At 43.5% G+C, this 12,325-nt stretch overlaps 1 protein-coding gene across 2 annotated transcripts in view; it reads left to right on the forward strand.

The window, feature by feature from the left end:
• WWP1 (WW domain containing E3 ubiquitin protein ligase 1) overlaps window positions 1-12,325 on the forward strand; it is a 2,181,222-nt gene that overhangs the window by 1,360,139 nt on the left and 808,758 nt on the right. For both annotated transcript variants that reach the window (XM_069621301.1, XM_069621302.1), the window contains exons 14-15: window positions 4,431-4,503; window positions 4,591-4,662. In XM_069621301.1, coding sequence (XP_069477402.1) covers window positions 4,431-4,503; window positions 4,591-4,662 — 145 coding nt within the window. The remainder of the gene's footprint in view (window positions 1-4,430; window positions 4,504-4,590; window positions 4,663-12,325) is intronic.

Below are 12,325 nucleotides of genomic sequence, written 5' to 3' on the forward strand. Positions count from 1 at the left end.
GGGTAGTGCTCAGGACGCACCCCTCCTTCATGCCCAAGGTACCGTCGGACTTTCATCTCAACGAACCCTTGGTGTTACCTGTGTTCTTCCCGTCGCCTTCGTCGCCGGCTGAGAGGACTTTGCACTCGCTGGATGTAGCTAGAGCGCTGAAGTTCTACGTGGACCGCACGAAAGGTTTTCGGAAGACGTCACAACTCTTTGTGAACTTTGGACCTGTCAATCAGGGGAAGGCTCTCTCGAAGGCTTCCATCTCCAGATGGCTCTCCGGCTGTATCATGTACTGTCACCGGTTGGCAAACCGACCGCTGCCTGGCCGTCCGAGAGCCCATTCCACCAGAGCGATCGCAGCTACCACGGCGTTCCTATCTGGTGTGCCCCTGCTGGACATATGCAGGGCTGCTACGTGGAGGTCGACGCACACCTTCACGAAATTCTACTGCGTCGACCGGGATTCCAGGGAGGAGTCCAGGGTAGGCCAAGCAGTGCTGCGCAACCTGTTCGCCTGAGGTGAGCCTGGTGAGGAGGTAAGATGCTTAATGTTGAGTTGATGTGATGCTTAATGTTGAGCCTTTGCCACCTCCCGTGGTTGTGCATGTGTGTACTGCTATGTATTCTTTATTCATGAGCATGTGAATCCATGCCAGACCCCATGCTGGAGAAGGAACAAGTTACTTACCTGTAACTGTTGTTCTCCAGCATGGGTCTGGCATGGATTCACATGCGAACCCTCCCGCCTACCCCTCTGCGGCTCTTCACTTGGTCATACTGCCACTTCACGTGCTTCCAAATCTGAAGATGGCTGCCAGAGGCGGTGCTTAGGTAGAGGGCAGTCATTGGCTGTGGTCAGTATGACGCAGAGACCAGTGATTGGTTATTACTACGAAAGACAGATCAGAAACGAAACTGATACTGGTTTTTTCTTTACCGAGGATTCCCAGCCTGACGACGGGGAATATTCATGAGCATGTGAATCCATGCCAGACCCATGCTGGAGAACAACAGTTACAGGTAAGTAACTTGTTCCTTCCTCCTCGGTTTTGTTTCCAGCGGTCGACTACATCTTCAGCTTCCAGGATAAGACTTTTATGCAGAAACCCAGCCAATCAAACCGCCATGCAACATTCAAACTTGGGGGGGTTGACCATCCTTTCAGGACAGCCAGCCTTCCAGTTTGAACTGGATTCGAACAGTGAGGCTGCAAGACAAAGGGCTGCAGAGTTTTAGACTCCCCCCTCGCTTCCTGCCTTCACAGACACTCTGGAAGCTGGGCAGGGAATCTATAGGATTCCTGCTTAAGATAAAGTGAACACAAATTTCCCACCCTGGATGTCAGGAGATGGAACAAAAAAGGGCAAAAAGCGCTACAATGGGGAAAAAAGAAGGCATGGGACATTTTAGTAAAATGAGACCCTATGGGTGCCTTTACCGGGGCTGTGGAAGGTGGGACTGGGGGGTGCTGGTCTCACTTAATAAAATGTAAAAGGGATCCAAATATCCTTTCTATCTTTAGGAACTGTAGTTCTCACAAGGTTAGCCAGAGAAAGTTAAAAGGGAAGCCCCTAGGGTAACCCAGCAACAATAGGCAGTATGTGCCAAAAGTTGTCAGAGGATCAAATTAAACAGCCACTATGGAGAGTCTAAAAAATGGCACCTATAAAAAGAGTAAAAGATTCTGTGAGTGTGGCAAAAGATTCCCACTGACTGAGGCATAAGGAAAAATAATCTACCAGTCCAGCAAAATGTTTTGGGGTTGACACATGTCAGGAAGATGTATCATTTAAATGAAAATCTTACCTAACAGACACATTGAATTACCTAGATATCTTGTTCCAGAGGAACGACAGTTGATCGCATCACATTAAAATGGTTGTAAAGAGGATCCAGACAAGTTTCAGGCGTTTGCTATGATTTTATTATAGATTTTTGGGGGGGGAAAGACTGCTTAAGTGCCCAATGGTGACGGATGCCAAAGTCCACTCGTCTGCATTATTTGGCCGAGAAATATGTGAATTTGCAAATTGCTCTAGACTAGATTCAGCCCAAATCTTTTTTCAAGAAACTTAACTGGTCTGGGTTCCACGTACACTGGGAGACGCCCTAAGATCTGATCAGGGGGTGCTCAGTATTGCAGTTCTAGCTGAATGCAGGTTTTTGGAATCTTTTGTCAAAACTCCAGCGCAGAAGTAGTATACACGGTGCAAAATGTTTTTTTAATTTTATTTGGGTTTGCATTTATAGTAACGTTCCTAGCCTGTGGGCATCTAGGTGCTGTTAAATACAGTAGATGGGGTGTAACAGTTACATACAGTGAGTAAAGAGTACAGCTGTTATAGTCAAAGGTTTGTATAGAGAAGGTAAGTGCAATTATTTAAACAGGTAGGTTTTTAGCTTTTTTTCCCGGAAGAGGTGAAAGGAGGGCTCTTCCTGGAGTGTAAGTGGGAGATTGTTCCAGTGTGTGGCAGAGCAGACAGGGAAGCAGAAGCCACCCTCTCTCTTATGTTTGAATCTCGGTGTGATAAGGCAGTGGTTGGAAGAGGATAGTAGAGTTCTGCTAGGCAACTATCTCTTGACATTCTGGGTGAAGCATGAAGATGCATTGTTGGACAGGCATCGGTGGGTAATGGCGAGAATTTTGAAGGAATTTTTTTCGCCGACAGGGTACCAATGAGCAGATCTTCTTGCCCCCGAAATATGATCGTGCTTGCTCAAGGTGAGGGCAGCATGGAGGGCATTATTTTGCAGGACTTGCACTTAGGATATGTTTTTCTCAGAGGCGCCACAGAGTAACACGTTGCAGTAGTCCAGCTTGGACAGGACTAGTGTCTGAGCTGGACGATTTCCATGGAGAGGTAAGGTTTGCAGGCGACGATTAGCTTTGTGGTGTAGGCTGAGGTCGGGATTAGGTTGGCAAAGAAGTAGGGCATTACACTTGGCCAAGTCAATATTCAAGACTGCTGTAAAAGTCAAGGTGGCATGGTTAGATCAGGCAAGTATGCTGAAGCGAATTTGCAGTTTACCGTCAATGACACACTGTGCTGCAGCACGCAAGAGCCCTGTCAATAAGGAGCCCTGTAAGCACCTTTATGTCTCCAGAACATAGGAGGATAATTTTAATGATTTTCTAAAATATGTTACCTCTTCTGGCAAGAATGGACCGGTTGAGGGGCCACAGAGTGTCCCAGTGGGTCTGGCCGCAAAGACAACCTTTTATGTTTTTTGCTGAACTGTTTTATACTACATACTCTCAGAAGGCAACTGCTCAGAAAGCATTTGATAAATAAAGGAATTAGGGAGACTAAGGAAGCAATGAGTCTATTCATGAATTTTAATTATATGAATGTTGTATCAGATGTTTGTAAGAGCAGGATTTAAAAGATTAGGTAACCTTTTTTAAAATCTTTGTATTGGTATTTCTTGTTTTAAAATTGCAATATTGTCTGTGGTTTTATGCTATATTAATTGTTAATGGCTAACAGTGAATACAAAATCAGTTCTCTCATCACCTTACCTTTATTAACATCCAACACCGCCAAAGACTCCCCAGCACTCCGCTCAAACTGTTGTCCTCCGCCTGGTCTCTCAGTCCACCTCCACACACCCTGACATCGCCCAAGCACCTTCTACTCTGTCTTGCTCCTGTAGGTGCTTTATATCCATATCCTGTTTCATTTCCTCACTCCTCTATTGCTTCTCACCTGACAACGTCAGACAATCCAAGTCTGCTCTTTTCCCCGGGGTTGGGTCATCACATGACACATCTTTATAAACCCCTCTTAACCCCTCCCTCTTTTGTGCACAGCATTTTGTGCAGTCGCTACGGTTTAGCATGGTGTTTGTTCAGTGTTCCGTTGTTGTTGAGCCGTGGTGAGTTGCGTTCCCTAAGACTAATTTGGGTTTTGAAGAGCGCTGGGGTCTTGGAGGCTGTATTGAGCCCACTGGATTCTTTCAGCTGTGCTCGGTTTCTCCACTAGCGCATTGCATTGTGGATCTAGTGGTCTGCAACAAACAAAACCAAACTCTGCCCAGAAACGATGTTGGTAAGGCATTGGGTGATCGAAAGTGGTGCTACTGTCAACATTCAAGGCACATTTAGGGGGTTTAGGAACTGGTGCTCTTCCAAAGGCATATGCCATGTCGGGAGGGGTCCCTGTCCCAACTTGACAGGGTCATGCTCTGGATCCTGTCACAGGAAGCAGTCGCCAATTTCAACAGTTCTAGAAATGTTTATAAGTTGGGAATATCTATTGTAGTTGGATGGAGTTTCTCACAATGAACATCTGAATATGCAAATCTAAACATCACCATGTTTTATTTGTTTAAATATGCTCTGCAACATGCTTTTATTGACGTTTATTACTCAGCCCTGGTGCCAGATACAAGGACGAATTTCTTTTAGCTATATAGTAAACCTATTTCACTTTTTTTTTCAGAACCAAAGGGCCACAAATTGCATATGAACGCAGCTTCAGGTGGAAACTTGCCCATTTCCGCTACTTGTGCCAGGTAATAATTATCAAAAAATGTTATGTTTAAAACTTTGTTTGCTTGTTAGGTATAGACTATTTATTGCAAAATATTCTGTCGTTACAGTCAAATGCCCTGCCCAGCCATGTAAAGATCACAGTTTCCAGGCAGACACTGTTTGAAGATTCCTTCCAACAGGTAGGGACTTTTGTATTGCATTCCTTGACTCAGGATAGTTAGCAGATCATAATTTGAAGTTTAAAACATTGCTTCACTTTCTGTGATTCTAACCTTGAAAGATCAGATCTTGATACCCAAGATGTTCTTTGAGTATTTGTAAACTAAAATATGCAGCTTTAATTATATTTATCAGGTAATGGCAACCTTGACTCGTATGCACTTGTTAAGTGGCAAGCTTGTCACCAGACTTACTCCCTCTTAGGGGAGTTTTCCTAAAGTCCCACTTGAAGGTAAGACTTTAGTAAGCTATCCCAGTAGTTTGTAGATCCCCCAACTCTTAGTATTAGTCTGTACTACTCGGAGACCTTGGTAGTATGGCAGAGCAGTCAGGCTTATCTTAAGAGGAAGAAGTGAGCTGTAGGTAAGTACACTGAACCTAGTTAGTAATGCGCATAGTCACGAGAGGATATCTCGGGGCCACGCTCTCATCTTGGAAGCAAGACGACGCAGAGCAACACAGGTTCAAGCCCCGGGTCCGTGCTTAGAAACCTCTGGGTATTAAGCACAATATAAATAACCAATTACAAATGAATAAATAACCAATTAGAATTACAACAAAGAAACACTTGTACATTTATATTAAAATATAGATTTATTATATTTACACATTAAATACTTAGCACAATAAGCCAACACACATAGGTATACTTTACAATACTTTCTAAAGGCCCATTCTTAGTTGGTAGTTGCTGAACATGCACAATTGTTAAAGAAGTTTTGACAGGTCTACCCTTGTATCTGTAATAACGCGCACCAACAGAGAAACACAGTAATTGCTTTTAGTCAGCATACATATATAAGATAGTGATAGGATAACATTTGGTTAGTGGTGGTATCCTAGCAGAGCTTCAGGTTCCAGAGGCAGTTTCCCTACACAGCAAGTCTTTTAAAGTCCAAAACACAACCCTAGCTTAAAGGCAGTTTGGAGAGGCTTAAATTGTTGAATAGCGGAAGAAGTCAAAAGTTCTTAGGGATACTTTCTAGTCTCTAGGAAAGAAGATACAAGAAGACTTAACCAATGTTGGAGACTCTATTGAAGGACTCTCTAAAAGGGACACAAGCAGCGGGTTGAGTCAGAAAAAATAAGGGGCTGCCCTGGACACCTCTACATGCACTCCAGGGCTCTGGAAGGCTTTCTGGAATAAGGTAAGTAAAACCTTTTTCCACACAGTAACTTGGGTTTGAAGAAAACGTTTGTGTGCTCTGCGATGTTGCAGCTCTGGACCAGACCTCCGGATTCCTTGGTTTGATGATGAAAGACAGGACAATGGATGGGACCTCTCAGCAGTAGTCTCGAGGGAGGACCTCTGGCACGGCTTTCACCAACTTCTCTGGCCACTCTTTGGTTTTGCTGCCTTTTCTGCACACCAACAAAGGACGTGATTCGGCTGGTCAATCATCTTCGATTCTTGCAGTCCCACACTCTGATGAGGGGTTCTGGTCCAGTTGTATTGGGTCTCTGAAGTGTCCTTTTGGGCCCAGCAAAGTCTTGGATGGCTTCGACCTTTCCACAACGATGCACTCAAAATGGACAGCAGGTATCCTGATGTTTTCTTTTTTTTGTGTGCAATTAGTTTCATTCATCAAAACTTTAAGCACATTTCATATCAAAATACATATCAAAAATGTACTTCATTCAAACATTTCCTTCAAATAAAAATGTCACTGCTTTACATCAAAAGGGTCAATCTAGGTACATGATCTCTCAGATGGACAATTTAAGAATTCATTCCCTTTTTTCTGAATTTCCGTCCATATATCATATACTACTGTACAAGCTACCACTGATGTTGCTCTGTAAATAAATTATCACAATTGGTCACCTATACTGTCCTCTGGTTTACTAACAACATTTTCATAGCCTTTTGCATACATTTTGATCAGTGCTTTACATTGAAACAAAATGTGACGACTAGTTTCTACTTCTTCATTGCAACATCTGCATAGTTCTGCTTAGGGAGTACTCCGCCATACTTCTGTAAATTCTCTTGTATGCAAAATATTCATGCGTGGGTGAAATATAAAGCGCTTGAGATCGCTACTGTTTATCTTTGTCAGATAGAGTGACGGTATATGTTTTTGCCATCCCTGTCGGACCAGTTCTTGATATCTCGTCTTCGTGTATAAAATATCCACGTTATTCGTCATGTCCCAATCTTTTGCTTTCTTTTTTATTTTACTGTCTACGTTTGGGTCCTGTAACAAAGTATCCATGCCCAGGTTCAGCTGAGCTATAAACCATTCTACATATTCTTTAAGAGATGTCAAACAACTATTTTTACAATGATTGTCTAGGGCTTTACCCAACAGCCTACATTTCAGTCACCTGAATCAGCCTACATTTAAATTTTACGTACAACCATTTTCTTTGCACACGCCAAGTAGTTCGTAATAACGTCACCCCATACTCAAGACATAATGCTTCCACTGGTACTGATCTAGTGACATTTATATTGCATCGCAAGATTTTGCCTTCTAATTGCTCTAGCCATTTTTTCTGTTCAATATCCAATGCTAACAGACAATACATTATAGTGGGAAGTATGCTAACTCTGTATATTTCTAATATATCTTCCATGTTGTTGCCCCCACAGTGTCTTGCATAGTGTTTTATCACTAAACAACCTCTTCCACACTTTGTCTTTCACTTTTTCATAATAGAATTTTCCGGAGGAGTTTTCTGTTATGCAGAAATCCAAGTAATAGTACTCCAGTACATTTACTAATGGTACATCATTGATATGACAGATACATTTTTTTCTTATCACCAATGTTCTTTTTACTTAGACACAAAGTTTTTGTTTTCTCTGTTAAACACCATTGCGTTTACTTTAGTGTATTGTGCCAGAGCATTGAATTACCTCTGTATGCCAATCTGGGTGCGACCGAATATTATATCATCATCGGCATAAGCCAACATTGGGAGATCTATGGCATTTACTCTTGGTGGAATTTTTTTTGCCTCTAGAAATATATTTTCATGTTTGCCCTGAATAGATTGTATAATGTTGGCCCAAACACGAAACCCTGTTTCAATCCTGAATTTGTTTCTTGGTATTTTGTACAGTGACCTACTGCATTTAACCAGATTGCTATGCTTGTGTCCCAGGAGGATAGCTCAGCGGCAACGTTCTCTCCTTGGAAGCAAGATGACACGAAGCAACACAGGTTCGATCCCCGGGCTAGCGCTTAGAAACCTCTGGGTATTTAAGCGCGTTCTAAATACGCAACTAAAAACAAACCATTCCTGTAACAGCGTCTCAATGCCCGTGGGCTGTGTGAGCGCTTTAAATATACTAAATAAATAAATATATAGAAGTTGAATGTAATAGAACACATTTCTGTATATTCCCCAATCCGATTTTCCAAAGGATATTACGTGGCACCAGATCAAATGCCTTTGAAAAGTCAACACAACAGACGTACAAACAAGGAGTGTTTGTTCTTTGCCTCAGCCTTCAAATATTGCACCATTGTTATGTTTGTTAATGTGTTCTGATTCTTCCTGAAACCTGTTTGCAAGCGGCTAAGGATGTCGTTGTCTTCTGCCCATTTCGTCAATTTCCTAAGTGGGATACTAGCAAAACATTTTTGACTAGTGTCCCAGAGCGCTATTAGACTACAGTTTTGAGGGTCTTCCCTTTTTTCTTTTTTTAAGATCGCCACCAGTATCGCTTTGTGCCAACTTTTAGCCAAAGTCAGTGATCTCAATTCATTTAAACATTAATGCTAATATGTGTGCCCATACTTCCGGTTGGGCTTTCATCACTGTTTGGTATCCCATCGGGACCCGGTGCCCTGGAACTCTTTAAATTCATTATAGTTTTGTGTATACGTTCTTTGTCTATTTCAAAATGTGTCATAGAGAATATGGTTTTATCCTCCTTTTTTAGGTTATTTTTTTTCCTCTGGGATACTATACAGTGCAGCTATGTACTCCAACAATGTTTCCTCAGAAAATGTATTTAATTCAGTCGGTGATATCTCTTTCTTGTAAGTATTAAATTGGGACCAGAAGGTTTTACTGGCATGCATCTGCAACCATCTAACCAATTTGAATTTTGTGTACTGACCTATGTTGTTTGTTCCAGTTCCTGTAGCCTGTGGCTAGTTTTCTGATCTGAGCGTGTTTTGTATCGGAGTTAATTAAGCAATTTTTTTAAAATTAAGTTCTTGGTAATTCTGTAGGTTTTCTTTCCATCGGCTATAACAGCATCAAATGGTTTCCGACGTTTCTTGTTGTAGTACCCTTCTTGGCTTGTAGTTATATAATGTGTTTTCGCCTACGATTCTAACAAAAGTAGATATCCCCTTTGTGCATCTTCTAAGTCCTGATCAAGGTCACTTTTTTTAATTTGCAATATTTCATTTATGCCTTTAATGATTGCGACAGACCAATTAATCTCAAACCTCTTATCACTGCACTCTCCTACCAACCTTCTTTCCTAATTTTTTATCCCTTTTGCAAGATTAATTGTTTTCCAACTCAGACTTGCATGGTCACTCAGTGTGTTCGTGTATATCTATACTTCCTCACATTTCTTTTGTGTACTTTTATCCGTGATTATACAATCAATGTGTGAGAGTGCTTTCCCGTTTTGACCAATTGAACATGTCCTTATGATCCTTCATACTCTTAAATTTTAATATTACCAAATCGTGCCTTTCCAGAAATTTTGCTCAATCCTTGCAGGTTACTTCAGCTTCCACTAGTCGACTTGCTTTTCACGTTCTGGAGCCCTGTGTAAATGCCAAGTAACATAACATACAGTTCCACTCACTCCTCTGCAATCTTCCTCAGCAGTTTACAGAAAGGGGCGTTTGGCTGTCCAATCAGGACAGGCAGACCCCTAGTGGGAGCTGGTTCCTTTCAGACACTCTGGGAGACAAATGACAGGGAGGTGGAAAACTCTTCCCCCACTTCCTGCCTGCCCAGACACTCTGGATTCTAGGCGCGGCTAACCAACAAAGAACAACCAGGCTAGTAATGGTGAACAAAGAAGGGAGGCACCAAGTTGGTACTTGGGTGCCCCTATTGTGCACTACCAAAGCTATGGGCCTAGCCTGCGGTAGAAATATAACACAATAGTTGGTTGGACACGTCCACTGGCACCAGCCATAACTAGGAGTTTGTCTATGTGACATACAAGTCACAGGAGCAGAGAGAAGGGGGGATACCAAGTATCCTTTTGGCACGCCACATAAGGTGGTGTGTGCCAATCTCTGTCTATAAACTTGTTAGGAGAGATACTAAGTATCTCTATCCTGAAGAACTGTTACTCAAGGTTAAGGAAAAGAATCTCGAACGATATTGTAGATCAGATCAAGACACTGAGTACCTCTCGTGCTCCGGGCCCAGACAGCCTAACAAATGTCATGCTTAGGGAGCACCCAGAAGACTGGGATTCCTTTATATCCACCCTATTTGGCCATATTGCCATGGGTCACCAAGTGCCCAGTGCCATGGAGGAGAGCGATAGTGGTGCCGTTCCACAAAAAAGGGGATCGAAAGGATCCAAAGAACTACCGCCCTATCGCTCTCCTCAACGTCATCGGCAAACTGTATGGCATGATTCTCCTGGACCACTTTCATTGTTGGTGCAGGTCTATTGATAGCTACGATTGCTTTCAAAGCGGCTTTGTCAAGGGACTGGGAACGGCCGTTAATATCTTTCTGCTGCCGGTGTTGAAGGAAACTTCACGACAACGTAATGTGGTAATCTATATGGAATTCGTCGACCTGGTACAGGCCTTTGACCATGTAGACAGAGGCCTACTCTAAAATGAAGAAGAACTGTCCAACTATTATCCTGGTCTTTTGTCTAAAGCAATCAAAACCTTGATGGGTGTGAAACAGGGGTGCCCTATTGTTACGCTCACCTGACTCCCACGGAGGCGCAGGCCTGGTTTGGAATTCTGTTGCTTCTTCTATGGTGAAGCGCAGGACTCGGAAGATGGACTGGACCGGTCCTTCAAATCTGGCTTGTCTGGCTCGAAGAAATATCCTTCTGTGTGTGAAAGGGGATGTTGGTAATCTGCGGGATAATGTGTAGCCTCCCACTCCCTTCACACCCTCAACGAAACCCTTCTGCGATTTCCTTCTGCGATTTCCCTTAAAGTCTCACCTTAGGTTCAAAAAAGACGAGCTCTCCATCCTGCGTCTGATGCAGGGGCGCGTTGCAATCCAGTTACTTCACTGGATCTTGAATTGTAGAAAGTTCAGGTTTGCTTGACCTTCCCGGTAAAGTACCGCAAGGATTCAGTTCGTAAGTAGAAGACCAAAATAATGATTGTCCATTGTCTCTTTTTCAGGTGCAGAACGTAGATTCCGAGATGAGCAATGGAACCGACGAAGGAACTCAGGTGAGTTTTTTTTTATGAGAGGTTCCCCTTGTGTCCACGCATTAATGCGCTAATGCTAGTGTCTTTTTCCCCCTAGGGGCTGGTGTACGGAATGCCGGGGAAAAGGCACCGACCCGAGGTGAGAGGTGCAATCCCTGTAGGTATCAGGTAAGTCTTTAATGAGCGTTAGGTAAAGTCTTTTCATTCGCTTATTAACGCTGATGTCTCTTTTTCCCCTTAGGAGCCGGGGTCCGGAAATGCCAGGATGCGGCAAAGACCCGAAATGAAGTGGGAATTACCTAACAGGTAAGTCTAAAATGGAAATTAATCTTTCCTTATTCCCTTCTCTCTCTCTCTCTCTCTCACCTTTTGTTCTTGTCTTTTTCTCCCTAGGCGCTGGGATGTGGCTGCGAATCCGGATGATCGCTGCTGAACATGGAGGCACCCTGTAAAGGTGAGTGAAATGCGGCGCTGCAGCGATCGACGCAATGTGCTTTTAAATAAATGTCTTCCTTTTCAGGATCGTCGGCGAGATGTCTCCGGGATGCGGATTTAGCAGGTAAGGACTCTTCTTTCACCCATTCTCTTCTTTTGTCTCTTTGCAGGTGTTCCAGGATGCTGGCAGGCATGGCAGAAGTCAGCATGCAGGAGCAGACACGGTGAGCGTCCAGCTGCTAGATGCAGAACAACGCGAAGCGTGAGTTGCTGCTCGGGCGTGGCTTAAATAGCCTTTAAAGTAGTTCCAGGTATGTATCCTTCCTCTCAGGTATGTATTCTTCCCCTGGCCACACCGGTGTGGTTAAGTAGTCCCAAAGATAAAGTAGTCCCATTCAGGCCTCTAGAAGGCCTGGATGTTGCAGCATGGTCTGCATCAGGTAAGTTTACACCAATCATTTTAAACACTAGTCATCCTTTATGAGCCTGGCGCCTATGGCGCCAGGACTGTGGTCCAATATGAGCCTGGCGCCAAAGACGCCAGGACTGAGTCCAAAGGGCCACTACTTGGGCCCGCTGAGACTTCCCTCGGAGACATGATACCTGCCTCTTGGGTAGCTGGGCCTGGTCTGGCTCCTTGGAGGTAGGCATCATGACACCTATGGCTCCAGCACTTTTTAATTTCTACCTGGAGGACATGCCTAATGCTTTCCAGACCACAAGATAATTTCCTCCCAAGCTGGGTTGTGTCCATCTTGCTCGATTGCTATACACCGATGACGTAGTGCTCATCGACCAGACTCTGGTGGGTCTACAGAGGCAACTTGATGCCCTTCAAAACTAC

This window comes from Ambystoma mexicanum, chromosome 5q (genome assembly GCF_040938575.1).
Source record: "Ambystoma mexicanum isolate Mex_15411 chromosome 5q, UKY_AmexF1_1, whole genome shotgun sequence".
In the NCBI taxonomy this organism is placed as follows: Eukaryota; Metazoa; Chordata; class Amphibia; order Caudata; family Ambystomatidae; genus Ambystoma; species Ambystoma mexicanum.